A 14,799-nucleotide genomic window follows, 5' to 3' on the forward strand; every position below is an offset into this window, starting at 1 on the left:
CAGCCCACGTGTCCCACCCCCACAACGACCTTACCTTCCACAGCGCTAGAATCAGTAACGCGAGAAGCAGCAGCCCCCCTAACGTACTGCCGATAATGATCCAGAAGGGTATTACGTAATCGTCCTCTTTCGTAATCTCCAGGATTATCTGAAAAAAGAAACGGAACGTTTCATATGATTAGACCCCGTCATCAGGGACTGAAGAATCCCAGGTCACGGGCATGAGGACAGCTGGCATCCCTGAAGGTACAACACTCCCCTCCCCTAAGTTACAGAGTATATCACTTTGTGCCAGTCCCCGGCCACATAACTTTAATACAGCAAGGCAATGCAGCGTGTGTTACAGCTGGAAAGAAACCCGGTGTGTCCAGAGAATCTAACGGGGCTGTCTCAGGGACCACTTGAAATGATTACAGGTGCAATCAGAACAGGCAGTGAAGCTACATGAGGGACGCATCGCAAAGGAGGTCACAAGGATGCACACAGCCACTCAGTGTTTAAAAGGATCGGTGTGACATAACTAGACCTGAAGGTGGCAGCACTGTACTTTTCTATAGAATAAAATGAAGGCTGGGCAGGTTAGGTACATTTGCTCCTTAAGTTTTCAGGAAATTCATTTTGCATTACATAGAAGATCAGAAAGCAAACGGGACTTTCTTTACATTCTCCTCCGAACATAGGTTCTATAAACTGCCAAATAGGCATGCTTCTGCTGTAACGTTCAGCAGCAGGAGGAGGTTATATCGGTTCTGTTTCACAATCAATGGTATCTGCGCCAACAGTACTCACGTGACGAACAGACTTCTCTTCTCGTAGAAACATTGGACTGGACGCCTCCATTGCTATACTGGCAGTCGTAACAAGAGCCAGTGATTTAAATTTAACCTGAGAAAATAAAAATAAAAACACATCATCTATACGTATTTTTCCAAGATAACAATTCACGTTTTAAAATTAAATTGAAATATGCATTGTCGATTACGAGCAACATGGACCTGCAAATCCATATTCAGGATTTGTGCTTCCAGCAGTGGCTCCAGTCAGCCAGCAGAGGGCGAGCTCTCCCTTCTATACTCACTGTTTTCAGAGAATCCGTCCTCAACACGCCGCTGATGTGAACGCTGAGTTGCTTATACGGTTGAAGATTCACGCTGCAGTTCACAGGAATAGCGACAGCGTTACTGTGATTCTGTTGGGAAGCAGTTATAATATGAGCTGAATGCAATTGAATACAGTCAACTTACTATACAGTATATGTATTGATATTCATTTTCATGTAGCCAGTGATATAACACGATTTTTAATCGATTAATCAATCGGATTAAAAAAATGAGCATGGTTTCTTTATCTAAGTTATTATAGACTTGCAAGAGAGTTATTATTTGAAGATTTGAGTTTACCAGCTGTGGATAATGCGACAGGTCTTCTGAGTAGGTCCGCTTGTGTGCTACCGTATTAGGAGCTGTGCAAAATGTGCCTTCTTTCTAAAAACAATGAATAATCATTATAATAAATAGCTTAGGAAGATACACGTGTTCATTATAAATTAGAAGAAAAATAACGACTACATTTACAGGTACTAAAATAAAGGTGGCATGCATTCACTGGTACCTTTGACTCTACCGACAGATTTAGTTTGGATTCCTTTAAAAGCAGGTTCAATAACCAGTGCTTGAGTTTCCCTACATGGTGTCCTTGCTCTTTGCATTCAGTTGATGGACACTGAAGAATCCGGAAATACTCACCTGATCAATGTAGAAATCGGTCAACTCCAGAAGCCGGTTGCCGCTTTTTGTAACTTCAGGGATTTCGATATTCAGTAGCAAATTTTTCACAGGGAAAAAGCCCAAATTCTGTATCTGTAATTGAAAACATGAATACATCTAGTTTCACACACAAATGTAGTCCCAGCAGCACATACCTATGGTATGTTTAGTCTAGATGGACAATAAATTTGAAAGCAAAAATCCAGGAGGACAATTGAAACTGCCATTCAATACTAATCTGCAGAACCATTCTACCTGTTGAATTCAATGTATCTATACGTATTGGTTTATCTCTGTGTCTATCCATCTAACTATCCCATTAAAGGACAACAAGAAGCTCTCTTTACCTGGAAAGTGAAGTTGAAAGGGGGGCTGACACGATGGTACTTTTCCAAGGAATTGCTTGCTTTGATCTCGTAGTGAGTGAGGCTGGAGTCCCTGTGGAAGGGAGAGAAGCTGCTGTCATTGAAAGCAGCCCCCATGTCTTGTGATACTGCCGCTGGGTCAGGCAAAACTGCAGAGGTTTGCTCTGTTCACCGCCCCAGTTTTAAAATTCAGAGCATTTCTCAGGCGTGCACTTTTAGGATATCTCCCTTGCTGGTATTTTATGAATAGCTGGCATATTGATCTTACAATGTTGGTGTATTTTTCAAAGATATGTGCTTTGGAATTGGTTGCTGTGAAAAAAATGTGATCTGCGTTTGTGTTTCCTTTAACTGGATAAGAGAATTAAAAGCAGAATATTGAAAGCGTGTGCAGTAAAAATATACCTTGTAAATAGAAGCTCCGCTTCATACTTTAATTGATGAAAAATAACATTAGAATTATCATGGATGGTCATTTCATCTTCTTCTCCATCACTGAGAAAAATAAACAGAACCATTTAGAACTGGCAAGCCCTTGAATCGTGTGAGAAGCATGCTTGTTTTACATAGTTTCCCCATGAACATATTCTCATGTACATCTATTTCTAATGGGATGTTTGCAGAATGTACAGTGCCACCAAGTGGTCCAATGTTGTAACTGCACAGTGATTAATAAAGTCCAATCATATTTCCCTGAATTCCATTAATCAATACTACATGTTTGATTCATTATCTACTTCTAAAGTGCGACAACACATGGTTTAATTAAATACCTTTCTGACTATCTTATACCAAATATACTTCTATCAGCACATAAACTATTGGCCAGCATAAAGGACTGGCCACACAAGAGGCCGCCTATGGTCAATTCAAGTTGAAAGGGTTTGTTATAAAAAAAAAAGGTGTGTGGAAAGTCTCATTAATAGCTGGTTACTTATATTAGCTTATGTAGTAAATCATATACAAGTTAATTTATAATGAACCATTTCTCTATTCTGGAGTGCTCTGGAATAGAGATCCACAGTTTCAATCTGATGTTATTAAAGATTAAAATGAACTGTTAAGTTGTACTACAGCCAGAAAGATGCAGTACAGTAGCCAACCCTACTCCAGCTGGATAAGTAACATCTTTAAGCTCCATTCAGCTTGTTAAAGTTTAAACAGCACTCAAGTAACGCGGCCGGGGTGTCAGACTGAGATAAGGAATAAGTAATGACAGAGAGACAACCTGTTGGCAGACAGGGCGATCTGCACATGATCCAGGAAAACAGACCTGCTGAACTCAAAATCCAGACGGAAAGCTACCTGCGGAGAGAAGAGAACGCAAGACTTCCGTCAGCAGACATGCAGGACTGGTTCATATTTAGCTAGTGCCACAACACAGCATGTCCCGGGGCACCACGTTTTATATTCAGATCGTTCTCTCTGCAAACAGTTAGAGAGGATTTTTGATTCCCTGTCTAGACAGCGTCGCCAGAGACCCTGAGGTGCACAAAAACATGCATCACACTCACAGCACCATTGTATAATTGCACTGAATTGGTAATCCTCAAACTTCTGGGCTGTTTCAAAGACAACATCATGAAAAAAACATTCTCAGTTTCACACTAATGGAGTTAAGCTGTACAGCATTGTATTATGTTTCTCAATAGTCTCTTCACATGACCGCTTGCTGGATTGTGACAATAACTGAATATTTTGGCTACAATCACGCATGTTTTTAATTTGTGATTTTTGCCACCGCAAACACTGCCACCTTGTGGCTATATCTTACTTTGTTTTTCTGGGACCTTTTTTTGGAAAGAATCTAAAAGTGCCAATCAGAGGCAAAAAGTTCATTCCAAATGCGGAGGAAATGTTCACAGATTCTGTTACTGATAATGTATTTGTGGGTTACTCGTTTTTCATCCCTTTTTTGAGTAGGAGTGTTACTTCCAGCTTCTGGTGAGATCCCAGGTAGGTTATCAAAGATGACAGTCTGTTACCAGCCATTGTCATTCATTGTCACCCCCTGTGCTCCCCAGTGTAAGATGAAGGGTTAAATAAAGGAGCAGCACTGAGTAAAGAAGGTTCTGCATGATGTATTCTTCCTGACAGACAGCCAGGGCCAGCCTCTCACACTCTATACCTCACCCAGCTGAGCCGCAGGATCCAGTGGAGACACACACAGGCTCCGAGCAACACTTCCAACAACAATAGAGGAGTGTCATAAAGAGCAGGTTTCTAAAAACGCTGCTGCAGTAACCTCAAGCTGCACAGATGATTGTAATATTAAGAAGCTAGCTGCGATCCAGACTTTCAGTTTTCCATTTCCAGCATTAGCTTTGTCTTGGCTGGGCTCAGGCTGTCTGATGCCACGCAGATACATTCTTCGACCTCGTAGGCCATTACAGAAGTGGCCTTCTGGGTCTCATTTCTTTAAAAAGAACAGCAATACAAAGGAGCTGGCAAGCAGGCTTGTAGAGTGATGGATGCTGGATATGTCATCTTAAGTTAACCACAGAGTAATTTTAAATAAACCACAGTTCCCATGTTAACTCTCCATTAAGTCCTGCTTTAAGACCATCTAATGAATTTCACTTGTGACCCAAGCTGGATTTGAACCCAACCCTCCTTGGATGAAAGGCTAGTCCACAAACCCGCTGTTAGCCTGCTTCCACTAACAGAACAATCCCTTGTCTTTTTATTTCCCCTAAAAAAGCGGGGTTGAATTTATTCAGTCTGAGCTCCAGAGAACATTTAACTCAAATGATTCAGCAGTGCAAGCTCGGAATATTAAATTCAACAGAATGGGCAAGGCTCTTTCTCGTTGTTAGTCTGGAGAGGAAAAACAAACTCAAAGGACTGGATTTCTGTTTGTATATAACAGCTCTGCATGAACATGCGTCACAATGAAGTCCAGACGCCACTAAACTGGATACAGATTTCATTTTCACTACAGACCTCACACATTAATCTTATTGCATTATCTCAAGCTAATTATGCCAAACTGTGCGGTGATTTTGAAGACTAATGTTCACAGGCTGCATCATCGAGACTACACAACGTAGAAGAACAATCTCCTGTGTGATCAAAGCGGGATCTGAACCCCCGTCTTCAGTTTTACGTGTCAGCGTGACAAGCGGTGCAAGCTCCTTCCTCCTAAAAGGGACTGGCTGTTATCTATTGCAATCTTTTTTTCAGATCAAGCCAGATTCTCCTTCCTTCCAGACAGGCTTGTCTCATTTTATTTGTTATGTATTGCATGTGGTTAACTTCTGTTACGGATAAACTCTTCAACTTCCAATATGAAGGCCTCTAAAAAAACACACTAAGCTGTTTTCAATGATAATAACTCAGTGACGAATTCTATAAATGAGCTGCAGGTTTCAGATCCCGGCAGGGCCTCCAATACATTAGGAAGGTACTCACATGTGACAGAACTGTAACACTACGGTTCTTGAGATCAATTGAAAATAGGAAATGGTTTACATGACCCAACTTGACGAGCCTGATAGGTTTTTACATTTAGAGGCTTATGCAAAAGTGTATTAATATAATTTGCTTCTAATTCCTTCAGCTCATAGTGGTTGAAATGTGCAACAGTCTTCAGAATGACGCATAGTTTTGTCACTTTGAGTTCCTCAGGAAACAACAGGAATCGATGCAGTCTTGGAAATGGAGACTGATTGCATTCTAAGCACTATTGGAAGATTCTCTTATCCACTAAGGAGCATAAAGACTGTGTTTTTACATTGGTAGTAATGAAAAGTGCCTCCAGTTAATTAAAAAAAAAACTTGAGCCAGGAATAATCCAATAGGCTAATTATTTACAAAGGTGCACATGCTTTCTAAATAATGAAACAGGGTGAAAACACACAAAGAGGCAATCTCTTCTACAAGCACTGCGCGGGAATCTGCTTGAGTCTGACTTACCTCTGCCTGGGATCTGAAGAAAGGGAGACTGACATTGCACACTTTCTTGTGATTCACATTGTCTTCATTGCCACACTCAATCTTGATGTCTGAGTTGTCCTGTCGTGAAACATGCACTCAGATTTATAAAATCAAAAGGAGAAGAAAAAAAATACAGGGCAATACAATTCTGTCTAATTGCTTAATGTTTTAACTTGTTACCACTTGCCTGTAAAAAATGTGACTTTCTAGTGGAGCAACAAACTGGATTTATTGATACTGAAATTCAACCCTTTTTTTTAAACTGTTAAAAAAGGTTTTGTGAACTGCAAACTTGATTTTATCAGGGATGCACATACGATTCTCATTGCATAGCAGTTTGATTCAATCCTGGTTTTACTATGAGTTTAATACACATTTGAGCTTGTTACCTATACACTTTGGCTAATCAAGCACATATGGAAACCTGGAATGGGTGAAACTGCCATGCAATAGGAGTCTTATTTCCATCCCTGTTTAATTAATTCAAAAAGCTTTTTTTCTTTTTAAACCCTTGCAGTCCTTAACTACCCTCGCAGTGTGTCTGTAGATTTGGCCACACACTGTCCCTTCATAATCAAAGCTGCTGCTCTTTCAGTTACCTTAATGGTGAGGCTGGCGAAGTGCAGGTTGTGTGAGTAGGTGATGTTGAGCTGTGTGCTGTAGGCGTTCTCTCCTCTGTTCTTCAGCACCACGTCTACGGCCAGCCTGCGCCTCCCGCCCTGGATCACGTGGCCAGACCCCAGCGCCATGGCGTGGTGGCCACACAGGGACTCAGCGGCCTGCAGCAACATGCGGCAGAACTCTCTGGGGACCAGGCAGGGACACCAGCGTTAGGGCAAACAGGTTTTATTTTTCCAGCGCAGCTAGAAAACTGAAACATTGAAGTTGCCCTTTATGCATGCTGTTGTCTTTCTGCTTGGATAGTTCAGTCACATTGTCACTTCCGTTCAACTTCTCGACTACTTGATAAACCCTGCAGATATGAACTCTGGTTCCAGACCCTGCAGATGTGAACTCTGGTTCCAGACCCTGCAGATAGGAACTCTGGTTCCAGACCCTGCAGATATAAATTCTGGTTCCAGACCCTGCAGATGTGAACTCTGGTTCCAGACCCTGCAGATAGGAACTCTGGTTCCAGACCCTGCAGATAGGAACTCTGGTTCCAGACCCTGCAGCTAGGAACTCTGGTTCCAGACCCTGTAGATATGAACTCTGGTTCCAGACCCTGCAGATATGAACTCTGGTTCCAGACCCTGCAGATAGGAACTCTGGTTCCAGACCCTGCAGCTAGGAACTCTGGTTCCAGACCCTGCAGATATGAACTCTGGTTCCAGACCCTGCAGATATGAACTCTGGTTCCAGACCCTGTAGATATGAACTCTGGTTCCAGACCCTGCAGATATGAACTCTGGTTCCAGACCCTGTAGATATGAACTCTGGTTCCAGACCCTGCAGATATGAATCAGCTCTTTATAGAGACTCTTCCCTGTGTTCGCTCACCTGGCGTCTGGGATGTCCGATGTGCTGTGAATGGTCAGGTCAGGAATGCAGCGCTCATCCTCATCACAGCCGTTCCAGAAGGATAACTGCAGAGACCAGGGCATGAACACTTTGAACCAGGGTCCCTCCAGTCTGATGTAGGACCAGCTCTGCTCTACTCAGAGCTGCAGCATTACCTCTTTATAAGGGCGGTTAGCTGACTCACAGACCCGTCTGGTAATGCTAGGAACAGCTGCCACGTGCCAGGACTGGTTGATCACATTGAGGTGCACGTGAAATAAGCTAATTACATCCCTCTTTCCTTCTTTATATTAATATCAAAAGCACCTTGGCTGTACTCCCCTCACTGGCTACACATTTTATACAACTGTGCTTATCTAGCACCCTATTGATTACTTTGTAAATGCACTACACCTGGAGGTGTATTAGAACTGATAGGAGTCAATTAAAACCAATCATATCACTATTGATCATTAATAAGTCCAAAAAGGTATGAGCAGGAATCTATGGTATGATCTTCTGTGCATCAGTAGCTGATAGTTGTATTAAACTTTTTGGGTGGACTTTTAGTAGTGTGGTTTTCTATAGAAGCAGTGTCACTTACAGATGACTTCACTACAGTCGGCCACCCATCGTCAAGCACCGGCCCATCATCAGGATACAGCATGCCGTACTCCAGTGTGAAAACCACCGGCCGCATGTAGTCTGTGGTTTCCTGCAGAGAGGAATGTGAGAGAACCCTAAATACAGGGATGAGGGACATTCACAGATGGGCATGCACATCGTGTTATAACAGTGCCATTAAAACTACCACCAAACGATGGTACAAAACGGTACAAAACGTGGCAGATCATTTTGTTAACATTAATCCACATGTGTATAAATAATTATTGGAATGATGATCTCATCAAATCAACATAAAATCCTGCCACTTACATATATGAACTATGGTTCCAGACCCTGCATATATATATATATATATATATATATATATATATATATATATATATATATATATATATATATATATATATATAGTTACCCGACAACACAGCATTAAAAAAAAAACTACTTACAAAAACGTGGAAATAGATATGGTCACAGAGCTCTACGCCGGAGAGCACAGTGATGTTTTTGTGCAGATGTTTGTCGCTTGTCTCATCTAAAATCGCCCTGGCCGCGTATCTCCGCTCATCGATAAAAGCGGTGTACTTCAGAGCTGGAAGAGATCAAATCTTTGTTTGTTTGATACATTACCCTAGATGGAGGACTGAATCAAAATGCGTGCTAGCTGGTTCTCTGTGAAGCCAACATTGATTTGAATCTTTAGTGTGTCCAATACATTTTGGGTACCCAGATAAGGCTCCATTACCAGAATATAACTAGTGGATCATTCAAGTAAAACATTAATTACATGCATTTTTAATGGCCTGTCTAATTTGGGTTCTGTATGGAAAGGCATTTCAAATAATTAAACAACCCAAAAGCCCTGGTTTAATTGTTACAATTGCAAAAGCTATAACTGGATCCTGGCCTAAACAGAAACCACTGAGTTTAACAACTAAAAGTGGGAGTTAATTAACCAGGAAAAATAAAACCTGACCTCAGTGGTGGGAAGTAGGACCCATAAACTCTTAGAACAGATATACATCTGAAACAGGTCCCTCGCCAAACACAAGGAATCCACATAGAGCTCGTAGCAATACTGCAATACAGATTGACTCCTGTGGTACTGTCGCCAACCATTCAAACGTTTTAATTAAGTTTGATTCAGAGAGGGGCTGCTGGGGGTCTGCTGTGACCTCTCAGGTTAATCCAAAGAACCTCTCAACACCATATATTGTAAGTAAGAAATACATCTCAGGACTCACCTACTTCCTGAGTCAGAAAGTGGGGTGTTTTGGTCGTTACGTTCAGACAGGCAATCGCAGCCATGCATGTGGCGTCTTTTCCGTTCCGTTTGCAGTCCTTGTTGAAGATGTTCACTTTGGCCGGTTCGAACTTGATGGTGGCATGTATCTGGACAATGCTGCGGGACCTGCACACAGGGAAGCAATGCAGGGAAGTCTTGATCGTGTTACATTAGTAACTGAAGCTCTCTGTTGTTCAAGAAACTACACACACTTTTTGTAGGGGTTAAGTTTTTTCTCAAGCAGTAAGAGCAGTATGTCAGTCTAAATTTACCTAGTTCCAAAGAGGCCATTCATGGTGCATAAGAGCATTTATTGTTATGACATTTTATGGAGACTAATAGAATCTCAGCCTGACCCTGTCTCACCGTCGAATAGCTCACACATGTTAAAGCAACACACCATTGGAGCCTCATGACTCCATGGGCACACCGACAGGGATATTACTAAGATAGCATACCAGAGCAGGACTGCGGCCCCCAGGGACCCCACTGCTAAATCCACCAGGCCGTCCTGGTTCAGGTCCATCTTTCCATGAATGCTGCGCCCAAAATACATGAGGCCAGAGGGCAGGTCTGCCGCACCTATCCTCTGACAGGAAGAGATATAACACCATTGTCATTTCTGTTTTACAAGCACGATGTAATCTGAGCAATGTAATACACAAGAATACAGCTCCCTTAGTGTCACATGATTGTATATTTTTTTCTTCCTGTCATGTGGTTGGGGGGGAGGGGTCTCTAGGATTTACTCTGGCAATGCTGCTGCTACCAGTTGAGTTGTGCAGTTGGCTATGGGATTGAGGAATGGGATGCACACCTGTTTGTGTTTCCTGAGGATCCTGTCTCTGTAGCCATGGAAGATGTAGATTGCCCCTCGGTGCTCGTCCTCCAGCGGGGCTCCCACGACCACATCGTTGTACGTGTCGTAGTTGAGATCGGGGACGGGAGAGATCGACGAGCCGAAGCGGGCATTCTGAGCACCGTCTCCCACCTCCAGAGAGCCGTCGAGAACGAACCTGTTCTGTAAAGCGGTCAAGAACCACAAGGTCAGCAATACTGCCCCAAAGACTGACCGATCAATGACGGCATGTAGTGTCCATCTTCAGACAGAGACCACAATCAGAGCACATTACTGTCATGGACAATAAGCATTGGCTTCAAGACATGCAATATACAAACATTTTACTGGGAAGCTGAAAGGACTGCACATCTCCAAGTCTGACTGTGTGTACATGAGACTTACCTCTGATGTACTGCAATGTTTGGGAAGCGTGAACTCTGAAAGAGTTTGGCCATTCAGCATGTATTTAATATAGGCTTGGTATGTGTCATCAGTAGATGTTTACTTCTTTCAAATGCAGTATGAATGCAATCAGCATCGGAACCAGAGCTGACATTCTACCGAGGTCACACTGAGGGGTCAAGCTCTAGCTGCAGTGTTTATATGACTGCTTGGTATTTACTGTTCAAATCTATGTTACACGGCAAACCAACAGAGAAAATGAAGGAGTGTTTTGTACTTTACCAGAATATTTACATGAGCATCAGCACTGATGATGCAAAAAAAACAAACGAGGACACGACCTCATGTCCTCATAGCTAGTGATGGCCATGGATGCAATAGGAAAGCATGTGTTAGTTTGTGCTCAAGCACTACTGAAATCCTAACGCACTGCAAAGATTTTAATAGACTTCATGTTACGCCCTTTTCTTGGAACTTTCATGGGAAACAAACAACAAAAGAAAAGTCTTTGCTTTGATTGGGTAATGCTGAGCTGGGAGCCAGGCTCATGTAGTGCATTTCAAAAACAAATTCTGATTTGTTTTTGATGTAATAGCACTTGTTTTACTTTAACAAGGCCATGTGCGGGGGATGCTGACAACACCTAAAACTGGAGTATCCACAAGGGTGTGACAAGGCTAGTTATTTTTGCAGCTGGTGGAATACAATATGTAGACATGTTTAGTATACAGATGAGATTATGTGGAACTGGCATTTACTTAAAGCAGCCTAGCAAACTAAAAATACAAAAGTATACTATCAATAAATCCAATACAGCTACTTATTGCATATAAGAATTCAGTCCCCACAGAATGTTGTGTTTTTTTTTACTACACTATGTTACATTTTGTGGCTTCACATGTGGAATGGTACTTAAGAGACAGTACCCAGTTTGAAAAAAGTCTTCCTTGCTCATACACTCAATCACACAGCTTTATGATTTGCATTATTCTTAAGTTCTATGGTCCTATCAGACTTACAGACACAGCAGGACATATCACGAACATGCCACAGCGTAAACAAGCATGCCAATAATTTGTATTAACGTTTAGGTAAGATTTTATTTCTCGAGGACACACTGGAGAGTCTGAGTGAATGCAGTGGCTGTTTTTGCACGTACTTGTTCTGTGACCCGGTAGATGTAGATTTTGCCTTTCTCCCAGCCCTGGCTGAAGTACATGGGGGCACCGACAAGAAGAGCATCTGTTATTCCATCACCGTCAATGTCCACAGAACCGATTTCACTCCCATAGTAGGATCCAATCTGGAAGCAATCAACCCGGCGTTGTTAGTACCATGTATAAAAATGGAGAATGGGAGACATTATTTTGCTTACTTAGATGTTTGGAACAAAATGACCAGATTATCTTAAACCATTGTTGACCAGCCAAAAAAAAAAGTTGCTTGGATTATGTTAACCATACAAATGCTATATTGTTATATTTGGTGCATTTAACACGTGATGTAACAATTGAAGGTGTGCTCCTTATGAAAATGAATCATCTAAATCACATTAAAATAAAGAAAGAAAGAAATGACAGACAATATGGGGCACATGTTCTGAGTCTGTAGTCCTGGGTGGGTAGGTTTACAGACCACATTTCAGAACTAGGATTCCCATCATTGAAGGATGGCCAATCGAAATCCTAGTCTCAGACCTTGAAGAAAACTATGCGACTCCTCACGTGACGGGCTCTGTCCTAAGGGCAGTGACAGGTTAAAATCACAGAACAAGAAGGGCTATCATCTTCCTGGCTACTGCGCTCTGCCAATTGTTTTTCAAGCAAGGAATGTTTTAACATATTTTACCGGGTTGTTTTTGAATTGTTAGGCGTAGACGCTGCTATGGCAGTTTTTGACCTCAATAACTTCGCTTCAGCTTGAGAGCATTAACAGAAAGCATGTGCGCTTCAGAGTGAGCAGGGCGAAGCAGAGGTCTAGACCATCATGTGTTATGCATATGTGACCGAAACCTACTCTGAAGAACTCAAGGCAATTAGGATCACGCTGTTAACCAAACCAGGCTGGAGTGCTTTAACGTGCTAGCAGTGCTTGCAAATGTTATACATTGTGACATGCACCTGTGCATCCTCATGTTACTTACATGAATGCAGTGTGTGCTCTGTCGAAACCCATGCAATGCAACACCTGACTTAAGTTAAAGGAATATTACAACTCTACTGGAAAAGTGCTTTTCCATTTAGCAAAGTCCTAACCGAACCTATTTTTCATGAACTTGACTTTACCATTTCAGGATTTTTTAGAGTCAGATCGTGAAATAACGAGGGTACCCTAAAAAAATGTGTAACGTAAATAACGACATAAAAGGAAAGGCTGGAAATAATAAACAACACATTGTTTGTTTTGAAATTAAAAATGAGCTCCAGCTAGAAAGCTGGTGTATTTCACAACTGCTGCTATCAGGTAATGTAGTTCAGGATTGCAGTCGGGTGGCCTTTGTGTGTGTGGCACATGGAGCTGGAAACAGTGGTGAGGGAAACATATTGAACCCACATGACAAACTGAACTGCCCTCAGAAACATCTGTGCTTTCAACTAACAGAAAAACTTTCATAAGGAAAAAAAAAGAAAATTGCATAACCACGTGATTCAGAGGAGATGCTTGATTCTTGCAAGAACTACATCTCCCAGCATCCTCACTTCCAATCCAATTGCTGTGTCTCCAACAAGAGATGCCTGGTTGCACGATTCTTCAGCGATTCCAGAAACGAGGGAGTGTTACGAGTTCAAGATACAAGATAAAAACAGTTCACTGTGAACACGTGTTACAGGTTTCTGATGAAGCAGGCTCCTTTTTTTAACCTAGAAATTGATACAAAGATGACGGCTCCTGCATTTCAAGATACAATCATTTTTTTTGCTTGTAATCCTCTCATGCCCATCCAGTACCTGCTGTCCTTTCAGTGAATGGAGAATGGTGAGGTTCCCGTTGTTCTTCAGTGTGAATATGATCACTTTGCCGGTGTGGTTAAACCTTGGAGCTCCCGCCACGTACAACCTGCCAGCCTTCGCAGACACAAGCGATGTCACTGTGTAACCTGTAACAGAACAAATATATATTAAGGGAGCTGTACTTCTATCATGGACTCTATGCCTGTCTGGCAGTAGAAGGGTTACTGAAGCGTGATGAGGTGACCCAGGAAGACTTTCCTCCGCAGAGGACAATACACAAGACTAGTAACTCAATGCAAGCCGGACCCTGTCCTCTAAGAGGCTGTGCTTTTACTAAGAGAGCCACTGGGGATCTGACTGCCACCCATTTTCAATGTGCTTGTCAAAACCTTCACAACCAGCAGAACCAACACAACAATACAATGGACTCAATGTGCACCATGATGGTCACATTTGTTTAAAAAGCACCCTATTAGTATAGTCCATAGTTGTTGTTTTTTTTATCATTTATCATTTCTGTTATGACTACATGGAACCCAGTGTATAAAACACACTCTTGTTGGCATGAACAAAGACATTTATTCAAATCAACTGGAGATCGATCAGTGGCCCATGAAGCTGGCGTGCTTGCACTTTTCTTCATAAGGAATGTGATTATTTGTTCCCTTTCTAATGAGTGTGGTTCAACACTTTCCACTATATAGCATAATGGAAAAAAATGAAACATGATGTGTGTGAACCAGTTTAACAACTTATAGCGGTGACCGCATTCACATCCCATTAAACCACATGGACCTTGCCATGTACTTGTGTGGGAGTGCCAATGGTGTTGTGGATATTAAACTGCACATTTTAAAGTGTTGCGACCGATATCCTTGCTAACCATTGACAATTGAGAAATCAAAGAAATCAGCCTGAGCAGGCTGCCAAGCTGTGTATCACTGTCAGGAAACTCTTTCCAGCTCTGGTATTTTCATTTCTGCCACTTCTGATGAGGGGAAGTTACACCACTTTACACCAGCATTTATAAGAACATTAAGAAACATAATCAAGTGCTGAAAACCCCAGCTAAGGAATACATGTAAGTTAATATTTGTAGGAAAAAGCTGAAGAAATTAACAGTAAC

At 41.9% G+C, this 14,799-nt stretch overlaps 1 protein-coding gene across 2 annotated transcripts in view; it reads right to left on the reverse strand.

Annotated features, from left to right (window-relative positions):
* Positions 1 to 14,799, reverse strand: part of LOC117428199 (integrin alpha-11-like) — a 43,608-nt gene that overhangs the window by 3,596 nt on the left and 25,213 nt on the right. The window contains exons 12-29 of one of the 2 annotated variants that reach the window (XM_058995468.1): positions 13,671 to 13,819; positions 11,882 to 12,025; positions 10,297 to 10,500; positions 9,938 to 10,068; positions 9,439 to 9,605; positions 8,644 to 8,786; positions 8,172 to 8,282; positions 7,568 to 7,653; positions 6,667 to 6,871; positions 6,047 to 6,145; positions 3,360 to 3,436; positions 2,537 to 2,626; positions 2,114 to 2,204; positions 1,746 to 1,859; positions 1,401 to 1,484; positions 1,079 to 1,189; positions 790 to 885; positions 35 to 148 (exon numbers count right to left, since the gene is read on the reverse strand). In XM_058995468.1, the coding sequence (XP_058851451.1) occupies positions 35 to 148; positions 790 to 885; positions 1,079 to 1,189; positions 1,401 to 1,484; positions 1,746 to 1,859; positions 2,114 to 2,204; positions 2,537 to 2,626; positions 3,360 to 3,436; positions 6,047 to 6,145; positions 6,667 to 6,871; positions 7,568 to 7,653; positions 8,172 to 8,282; positions 8,644 to 8,786; positions 9,439 to 9,605; positions 9,938 to 10,068; positions 10,297 to 10,500; positions 11,882 to 12,025; positions 13,671 to 13,819 (2,216 nt within the window). Of the gene's footprint in view, positions 1 to 34; positions 149 to 789; positions 886 to 1,078; positions 1,190 to 1,400; positions 1,485 to 1,745; positions 1,860 to 2,113; positions 2,205 to 2,536; positions 2,627 to 3,359; positions 3,437 to 6,046; positions 6,146 to 6,666; positions 6,872 to 7,567; positions 7,654 to 8,171; positions 8,283 to 8,643; positions 8,787 to 9,438; positions 9,606 to 9,937; positions 10,069 to 10,296; positions 10,501 to 11,881; positions 12,026 to 13,670; positions 13,820 to 14,799 lie in introns of those variants that run through there. The other variant, XM_058995469.1, reaches the window with a different exon arrangement.

Source organism: Acipenser ruthenus, chromosome 21 (genome assembly GCF_902713425.1).
Source record: "Acipenser ruthenus chromosome 21, fAciRut3.2 maternal haplotype, whole genome shotgun sequence".
Classification (NCBI taxonomy): Eukaryota; Metazoa; Chordata; class Actinopteri; order Acipenseriformes; family Acipenseridae; genus Acipenser; species Acipenser ruthenus.